General features: G+C 53.4%; 1 protein-coding gene across 1 annotated transcript; it reads right to left on the reverse strand.

The window, feature by feature from the left end:
• Positions 1–1,336: 1,336 nt before the first annotated feature.
• Positions 1,337–2,945, reverse strand: LOC123076074 (transcription factor BHLH3-like). Its single transcript, XM_044498511.1, has 4 exons — positions 2,828–2,945; positions 1,947–2,399; positions 1,529–1,875; positions 1,337–1,423 (listed from the first exon to the last, which is right to left on the reverse strand). The coding sequence occupies exons 1-4, from the start codon at positions 2,943–2,945 to the stop codon at positions 1,337–1,339; spliced, it is 1,005 nt and encodes a 334-aa protein (XP_044354446.1).
• Between the last annotated feature and the right edge of the window lie 6,671 nt (positions 2,946–9,616).

Below are 9,616 nucleotides of genomic sequence, written 5' to 3' on the forward strand. Positions count from 1 at the left end.
CTGGGATGCTGGACATCCAAAGTAAATTTATGGAAACTACCAAACAACTTCATGATATCATGCTTGACAGTATCCTTACAACATTGATAAATTTCTACATGGATATTGTGGGGCCCAAGCGCCTTATTAACATCCATGGCAAACAGAGCGTCCTTAACTTCGTTTTTGGTAAATTCACGAGTTATGTCAGCATTTGTCGTCAAGTAAGCTTGTCATCAGTCGTCCAAGTATCAGGGTCAACATGAAAGTGATTTCCGGCGGCTAGACCAAACAATTATTTATACAAGTTACTGGCATGCTTATTAAATTGTCAGTGCCCCCAATTCAATGTCCCCACACTAGAGAACATGGGTAGTATAATTCCTCTTGTGACCATTCGCAGTCTTATGAAAATAATAAGTAATACAATCCCCTTTGAGCAACCAGCACTCATGGGAATGCTGAAGCCAATACATCTTCTCATTGACCAGCATGTCATGCAACTCAAAATTAACGTCCACTTTCCTACTATACAATTCTGGAGGAAGAGGGCCATCCTCCTCAAGGTCTTCAAACAAGGACCGCACCAATCTAAGATCTTCCTTTAGCTTCTTATCATGACCAAATTTATCTGAACCCCATCCTTTAAAATATATCTTGATTTTGTTGAGCCTAATGTTAAGAACGTCAATAGGATCTGAGGCCTGCACAGTCCTATTCCAGATCTTATCGACTAGCCCTAGGAATTCATCGTTTTTAACACCAGACAGGTCAAAACAGAATTCACGGGTTTTAGGTGCCTCTCTCCCTTCATCCCCGGACGAAAGTCATAGAGGGTTATTGTCAGAAATTTCACGCGCTAATTTCCTAACAGAAACTATAGGAAATAGGTCCTCCTAACTATCAGACATGAGATTCCTATCAAGTTTATGAAGCGTGGGAGAAAACATGACAACCATTCATGTCCAGAAGTAGCTAAACTAACACAAGAAACAAGAAGTTATAAGAGTTTTTTTCTTTCGATAAAGGGCACTTTATTAGCTCAGAATGTAGCATCAAGCGATACAAAGCATTGTGAGTAACACCCGGCCTCTGCGTAACTAGGATTAAGAAGTTGTGAGAGTGTCCAACCAAATTAACACACCAACCAAATTAACACTCCATTCAATCATTCATGCATCTCACACACACAAAGAAGACAATCCGGTGACAACAAATACTCATCGAAGATATTCCCCAAAAAACTCCTACACTAATTCATACAGATATTGCCCCCCACAAAGTCATGTAAAAAAATGCCAATCTAGCACGTATTCATCGAGATTACAAACCGCTTGTATCTCTAGCTAGCTATAGCTTATAGATACCTTCCCCCGTAGCCTGCGCTCCTCAACAATGCCTGCTTGATCTCGTCTGTGCTTATCACCTGCCTCCTCCCTTCCGCCTACGCACCGGGCAAGCCGTGAATGGACATCGGCGATCGAATTTCATTAGCATGCAATGAAGGAAAACTTAGAGATGGGTACTATTTCAGAAGGAGTTTACTTACTTGTGAGCACGAGGCATGCATGGCGAAGTCACTGAAGCAACTCACGACGCACTGCTCGATCTCCAGCCCAAGCACGTCCAGCGCGGTCACCGTCGCGATCAGCGCTCCGGGCTTTGTCGAGCAGCAGATCTCAATGTTCGTGTCGCCTCCGGCTCGGTTCTCGACGTTTGCACATACCTTGGTGGAACTCCTCGTCGGCGTCTCCTCGTTGACACCGCTGGAGAAATTTTTGAGCAGGTTCAGCTCCTCGGGCGTGGTGCCGATCTCCTCCTCCAGGGTTTTAATCCGCTCGGTCAGTTCCTTGACGTAGTCTATGGTGTCCCCGAGGGTCGCAGTCCTATCCATCTGCAGTTCGATCGATCGGTTAATTAGATCTACACATGTTAATTAAGGTCCACAACTCACAAATAATTCGATATACAGAAATTAAGGGCGATGGAGCGGAGCATGGAGAGGCGGTCGTTGAGCCGCTTCCGGTGCCGCCTTTCCGCCATGAGGTTCTTTGACGGAGTTCCGCTTCCGGCATTGAGCTTGCTCTCCGGGTGGGTGCCGGAGGCCGGCATGCTTCTCATCCCCGAGCTCTCCCCGGCCCCTCCCCCGAACACAAACGTTGACGAGCTCGCAATAGGGTCACTAAGGGGAAGAGTGAGCGGCGCCTTGCCTGCAGCAGCCTGGACGACCGCAGGAGGGTCGGGGATGCAGCTCCTCCAGGGGTTGCACACTTCGCTCAGGTAGTTCAAGTTGAACTCCTGGTGCGGGTGCGGACGCAAGGCCGGCGGCGAGGGCAGCATGGGCTGCTGAAACCTGGCGACCAATCCCCGATCGAGCGACAGGAGCGAGCCGTTTGAGATGGTGGAGTGGACACGCCTATCTGCGAGAGTCAAGGGGGGCTTAACCTTGATCCGGTTGTGACCGGGACGTTGGCAACAAACAAAAACAGTGCGGGCGCATGGAACAAAACCGAGAGCTGTTGAATGTTGTCGTGTGTGCAGATTAGTACCAATACCAACTAGACTTGCTGGAGCACTACATTTGCTGGGAAAATATCAGGTGATGTAGAGCGCGATAAGAGCTCCCGCGAGCCGTTCGATCTTAGGTCCATGGCTGGCGGGCTGATCTCCTGCAAATTTGCCGAAACCTCAAGGAGTCTGATATTTACGCGCAAGTCTAGGAGCTCGGCTGGTGACCCTTGGATTTCAGATCCAGTGGCTCGCCGGAGCTCGTATCAATGGAGCTCAATGGAACACATCTGCTTATATCGATTGGGCTTTGGTTTTGGGGTGTGCTGCCATGGCACACACCGGCGGATGTACTGCAGCAAATCACGGGGGCACGACAGGTTGGAGGTGGCAGGGGCAGGGGGCGCAGCCGACGCGGGCGGCGTGCATGTCGGTGGACCAGCTATGCATATGTCCATGCGGCCTGGAGGCTTTGGCACGTAGCAGGTGTGCTCAACTTTGTAAACAAAGACAAACATCACCATCAATACTCCGTACAAAGTTAGTTCAGAAACAAAAACATAGAAAGACAGTGCCACCAGGATAGCTTTGCAGGACGTAGCACCTCGCCGCGGCCCATGGCTCCCCCGCCTTCCCCTCCCTCCCGCTGTCCCCCCGTTATCTGCGGGTCGGGTTGGCTCTCCTTGCTCTTCTTCGGCGGCGTCCTTCCCCGGTTCGCGTTTCTGGGCGTTGGGCGACTCGGTGGAGTCGGTTTCTGATTCGGAGGAGTGCGCTCCGTCGGTGGTGGTGTCGGTGGTGCCTCCCGTGCCTGCGTCGGGCCGCGCCCGGAAATTTGCTCCGGGTGGCCGGGGCCGGCCGGTGTCGTTTCCCTCTGGGTCGTCAGGGTGGTGGTGCGTTGGTCGGCGCCGGCGGCGTGCGGGTCGGGGCCCTGCTCCTTCCCCTGAGCGTGGTCTCCCCGGTCCCTCCCCGTCCGCTGTGATGTTGGATTTGGCTAATGTGGCGTCTCCGGTCGCTAGTCCTGCTCGCCCTCCTCCTCTCCGGCCCGGGCCGACGGCGGTGGCGGCGGTCGCGCCGGATTGTGCGGGGGCGGTTGGTGGCCAAACCCTAGATCCGGTCTGCCCTGCGGTCGATCTGGGCCTTGGTGGGCTCGTGGGCCTGGCGGCGCCTGGTTCGATTCGGGCTGGGCCGCCCGAGCCCCCGGCTCTGTCGTCCCTCGAGTCTTTTCCCCCCTCTCGTCTGTGGCCCGGGGCAGCTGGTTGTGGCCACTGCTCCGCGTCCGTCCCCTTCCCGGGCCTGCGGTCCGTTCCGGCCCATTCGGCCCCCTCTGGCCTGGCCTGTTGTGGCTATTTATGGGTGCACCGGTGCCTCTCCCCCCTTCCCAGGGTTTCCTGCTTCCGCCGCCAATATCTGCAGGGCGCGTCGCCCTATCCGCCATTTTTCCAGATCCGCTCCCTCCCCACCTCCTCTCCTCCTCTCCTTCGCTGAAGTGATCGCCATGGACAAGTCTAGGGGTTCCTCCTCCGAGGCCCTTTCGGGTAGCAAGCGGGGCCATGAAGCTTCGCCGGGCGATGATGTCGATCTGGCCTATGAGGCGGAGCTGCGGTCGAAGCTCGAATCTGAGCGGGTGGTGTGCATGCTGCCGGGCGAGCGGGAGGATTGGGAGGCGGGGCCGGAGCGCTCCGTGGCCAGATCTGGGACGGCGCTCCCTGGATCTGGTGGTGCGTCGGGGTCGGGGCTGAATCCGTGGGAGGCCGCTGCTGCTTCGGCTGGCGGTGGCTCCTCCTTGTCGGCGCCACGTCCCGCTACGGCCAGGGGCCCGGTCCCTCCGCCCCGGCCACCTCCTCGCTCGTTTGCGGCGGGCGCCGCCTCTCGCTCGGGGCCGCGCTTCGGGCCAGGCTCTTCCTCTTCACAGGCTGGGGATCGGCGTCCTCCTCCCTCTGCTTCGGGTGCCCCTTCTGTGATCCGTGGTGATGGCATCCTGCCGCCGCCGCCGCCGCCTCCCCCTCCTCGCCAGCATCCCGCTTCCTCGGGCCCTTCACCGACCCTGACTTGTTTTGCTTGCCACCGCCCGAACCACTTCCAATCTAGATGCACTAACCCACCCTTCTGCCTCATTTGTCGCTCCGATGGTCATCTTACTGTGGACTGCCGTAACCGTACCAAGAGCCCCTCCTTCATTCAGTTTGGCTTGGGTTTACCCGGGTGTTCTTTCTTCGCTCTGGAAGCTGATGTTCCTGTGGTGATGGCTGCGCCGTCCCTCTCTAATGCGGCCATCATCACGGTGTGTGGCCAGTTGATTTCTCCGCAGACCCTCCTGGATGGTTTGAAAATATGGGACGATGGTGGCTGGGACTGGCAGGTGCGCCAGCTTTCAGACTATGAATTCGCAGTGGTTTTCCCCTCCAAGGACTGTCTAAGGATGATCTCCTCATGCACCAGTTTTACCCTCCCCCTGAACCAGCTTGTGGTATCTGTCAAAGCGGCTACTTGTGGTGCCAACGCAGTGGGCCCTCTCAGCAAGATTTGGGTGCTAGTTGACGACGTGCCAGTTGGGCTTCGATCGGTGGAGTTCATGATGGCGTTTGGTAAGCTCATTGGCAAGCCCGTGGAAGTGGATTCGGAATCTCTAGGCAAGGTTGGTCCGGTTCGTCTCAATGTTTGGTGCATCGACCCCGTCTGTGTTCATGCTTCCGTTGATGTCTTCCCTTCTCCTGAGGGTGTGCGACTTCGGGTTCGGGTGGAGGGTGCTGAACCCCGTGCTCCACCTCCGCCTCCTCCTTCCAAACCTTCGGACCAAGATGACATGCAGGGGGATGGTTCGGCTGGGGGGCATTACCCAAGTGGAGGTACTGATCCACGTTTTACCCAATCTGAATGGGATAAGTTGGATCCGGCTGAACGCGAGCTGCTCAAGGATAATGCCCTGCTCCTAATCGTCAGAAGGAGGACTTGGCTTCTCGTGACGCTGCTGTTGGTAAGGGGACCCCCTTCTCTGGTGTTTGTTCCAATGTGCCTACTCGCCCGCAGTCTCCGTCCTTCTCTGGGATCGAGGATCTTCCCGCTTCCCCCTTGCGATCCACCGAGCCCTCAACTAAGAAGAAGAAGAAGTCATCGGTCCAGAAATTCTCGGCTAAGAGACGGGCCTCCTCCACTTCCAAGCTTTCGGCCGCGGGTCTGGCTCGTCGTCTAGACAAGGATCTGGGCTCCGCCTCGGGGTCTGGCCCTGGGCCGGCATCGCCGATCCGGTGCTCCCCTATGCTGCATTCTCCGGTGTCCACGGCGCGGAAGGGCCGGCGCGGGCGCGATTCTGGCGTTTCGGTGGCGGTGCGGGCGGAACGGCGTGCCGTGGCCAGGGATCTCCCTCCTTCAGGTTCGTCTGCCCAACCATCTCTTCCTGCCTCTCCTGTTCGCCTTGTTTTACCAGCTCTATCAGATGATCATTTGTTGCATATCATGTCTGATATTTGGGTGGCTGCTATACCGGGGATGGGCTCTCCCTCTCACCTTCTTTCTGTCATTAGGGCCAATGAGGCAGCCCAGGCTGCTATTGCTAAGGCCGTGGAGGCCGCGAAGGGTGCTGGTCCTGCTGGTGCTCAGGGCCAGGCCGGGGGGTTGGAGGCGACAAATGGTTGTGGCCGGTCGTCTACCCCCCGGCCCTTGTTAAGGTTGGGCGTCCCAAACGATCTAAGCCTTGTGTGGCTCCGTGCAGATCGAGTCTTCGTATTAAAAACCTTTCCTTCAAATGAGAGCTTTATTCTGGAATATTCATGGTTTCGGTGCTAGGGGGCGCCGTGACCAGATTCATGACTTGGTTTGTGGTGAACATATTGACATTTTAGGGTTGGTCGAAACGTTTAAGGAATCATTTTCCCCTTCTGAACTCTATGCGATAGCTGGGATGGATAGGTTTGATTGGCACTTTCTCCCTGCCTCGGGTCACTCTAGGGAAATCTTGATTGGGTCCAAGCGGGATGTTTTTGATCTCATTGCTTTTGATCATGGCATCTTTTGGGCTAGCTGTGTGGTTCATCATCGTCAGCTCAACACTCTGTGGGAATTTATGGTGGTATATGGTCCTGTGGATCACACGCTTGCTCCTCTCTTTTTGGATGAACTATCGATTAAGATTGAAGCTTGTAATATTCCTCTTTTAATTGGGGGTGATTTCAATTTGTTACGTTCTCCGGCCGACAAGAACAATCCTAATTTCTCCTGGCCTCTTGCCAATGCTTTTAATGATTTCATTAGTAATTGCGCGCTTCGTGAGCTCCCTAGGGTGGGGGCGCGTTTCACCTGGTCTAACCATCAGTCCTCGCCTGTTCGGTCGGTGCTGGACAGGGTTTTTGTTTCTGATCAATGGGATTTGTTGTTTCCACGCGCGCTGCTTAAGGCCAGGCCTGCGGTGGTCTCTGATCATGTTCCCCTGATCCTGGATGCCGGTAGCCTTTCACTTGTTTCTCCCTCCCGTTTCCAGTTTCATGCTTCTTGGCTTGTTGTTGAGGGTTTTTGTGACATGATGGTTTCTAAGATTACTAATCTTCTATCTTCTCCTCATCGCTCCTTTGGCCCCATGGATGATTGGCACAAGTTGTCTTATGAGCTGCGTAAATTCTTGAGGGGGTGGTCTCGGAATAGGGCGGCCGAGCTGCGTAGAGACAAAGAGTCCCTTGAATCTCAAATCCGGGATTTGGACCAATCGGCTGACACATCTGGGCTCTCCGCCTCTCAGTGGGCTACTCGCTACTCCCTGGAAGACGCTTTGATGATGCTTCACCAACAGTCAGAAATTTACTAGCGCCAACGAGGTGCCCTTAACTGGACCTTGAAGGGTGATGCTATGACGGCATATTTCTTTGCGATAGCGAATGGCAGACGCTGCATATGTTTCATTGACACTCTGTTGATTGACAGCGTTAGAGTTTCGGACCAGTCCCTCATCATGAATCACATTGTTAGCTTTTATTCCAATCTACTCGGCTCTAAGCCGGACCCTGGGCTTGGCCTCTACTCTGACTTCTGGGATGAGGGGTCTACGATCTCTCCGGGCAAAAATTCGGGCCTGATGATCCCCTTATCTGACGAAGAGATCTGGCAGGTGATTAGCTCGGCTAACCCGAATGCTACTTCTGGCCCAGATGGTTTTTCTATCCCCTTCTTTAAAAAATTCTGGCCGCAGTGGTGGCCTCTCAGTTGTACGATTATCCAAGGGTTCTGGTTGGGTACGGTGCATATCTCTCGCCTTAATTACGCTGTCATTACCCTTATTCCGAAAGTCAAGGGCGCGGACTTGATCTCGTAGTTTAGGCCGATTACCCTTATTAATAACTTCGCCAAGTTTCCGGCTAAAGGGTTAGCCACTCGCCTCTCCCCCATTGCCCACCGATCCATTAGCCCTTTTCAGTCGGCTTTCATTAAGGGTCGTTTCATTCTGGACGGGGTTCTTTGCTTGCATGAAATCGTTCATGACCTTAAGATTCGCAGGTCGAAAGCGGTGATTCTAAAATTAGACTTTGAGAAGGCCTATGACTCGGTGAGTTGGCCTTTTTTACGTAGAGTTTTATTGGCCAAAGGGTTTGAGGGGCCCCTTGTCCATAGGATTATGCAGTTGGTCTCGGGAGGCCACACTGCCATCAATGTTAATGGTCAGGTTAGCAAATTCTTTGCCAACGGTAGGGGCCTGCGGCAAGGCGATCCTGCCTCTCCCATTTTATTCAATTTTGTTGCGGATGCTTTATCTCGCCTGCTCTCCAAGGCAGCCACTTGTGGGCACATTAATCCGGTTTGTTCTAATCTTATTCCCCATGGTCTGACCCATCTCCAATACGCGGACGACACTATTATTATGTTCGAGTTGAATGAGGCCTGCCTTGCCCACCTCAAATTTATTTTATTATGCTTCGAGGCGATGTCGGGGCTTAAGATTAACCTCGCCAAGAGCGAAGTGGTTGTGACTGGTGTGGACGAATCGGAAGCCGCGCGAGTGCCCCACCTTCTTAACTGTAAGCTGGGCCTATCCGTTCAAGTACTTGGGTTTGCCTATTTCCCTGGATGTGCTTCATGCCAAATATTTTGCCCCGGTAGTCACAAAGGTGGGGAATAGGATCCTTCCCTGGCGGGGCAGATATAATACGAATGCTGGTAAAGTGGCTCTAATTAATGCTTGCCTCTCCTCCCTCCCCATGTTCCTTATGGGCTTCTATCTCTTGTCGGCTGGGATTCATGCTGGTTTTGAAAACACCGTGGGGCGTTTTACTGGAATGCTGCGGACAATCGTCGCAAATATCGCTTCGTCAAATGGAAATTGATGTGCAGGCCCAAAAACCTTGGGGGGTTAGGAATTCTTAATACTTCCATCATGAATCAATGCTTGATGATTAAATGGTGGTGGAAGATTATGTGCGCTGAGGATCAACCCCTTTGGTTGTCGATCCTTAAGGCTAAATATTTTCCGTCCTCGAGCCCGATGTTTGCTCTGCCGCGTGGTGGCTCTCAGTTCTGGAAGTCTCTGGTCAAAGTTAGACCTGTTTTTCAATCTTTCATTAAGTTTGTTGTTGGGGACGGATCCTCGATTAGGTTTTGGCTTGATTGGTGGTTTGGAGATTCACCTCTCTCGGTGACCTTCCCTACCCTTTTCTCTTACTGCTCTGATCCTAGTATTTCTATTGCGAAGCTTGCATCCCAGGGGTGGAACCTGGCCTTTCGCCGCTCTCTGTCGCCTGTAGAGTTTGAAGATTGGCAACGTCTTACTGCTCTCTTCCCTACGCTCTCGACGGTCTGGGATTCGGTGCTTTGGCCGCTTTCTGCCTCTGGGCATTTTTCTGTTAAGTCTCTTTATTCTAAGCTCGTTGGTGGCTCGCCTACCAATCGTTTTTCCCAAATTTGGAAGGCACGTATTCCCCCTAAGATTAAAATTTTCTTGTGGCAAGCTTTCCGACGCCGGTTGCCCTCGTCTGATCAAATTCGTAAGAGAAATGGGCCGGGCTCCCAGTTCTGTGCCCTTTGCGGTGATGTGGAAGACTCGGATCATATCTTTTTTCACTATCACATGGCTAAGCTTAATTGGAGTTGCGTGCGGGACTGGCTTCGTGTCTCTTGGGCCCCTGCCTCCTTTGCCGAGTTGCGCAGCTTG

Source organism: Triticum aestivum, chromosome 3D (assembly GCF_018294505.1).
Source record: "Triticum aestivum cultivar Chinese Spring chromosome 3D, IWGSC CS RefSeq v2.1, whole genome shotgun sequence".
Taxonomy (NCBI): Eukaryota; Viridiplantae; Streptophyta; class Magnoliopsida; order Poales; family Poaceae; genus Triticum; species Triticum aestivum.

What these genes read in the sequence shown, in the direction of transcription:
- LOC123076074 (XM_044498511.1), bottom strand. Translation starts at nt 2,945, where the DNA reads ATGGACATATGCATAGCTGGTCCACCGACATGCACGCCGCCCGCGTCG. An exon ending in GCTGCAGTACATCCGCCGGT is followed by an intron (nt 2,400 to 2,827) that starts GTGTGCCATGGC and finishes TGACTCTCGCAG; the next exon opens with ATAGGCGTGTCCACTCCACC. An exon ending in CATCGCCCTTAATTTCTGTA is followed by an intron (nt 1,876 to 1,946) that starts TATCGAATTATT and finishes CGATCGAACTGC; the next exon opens with AGATGGATAGGACTGCGACC.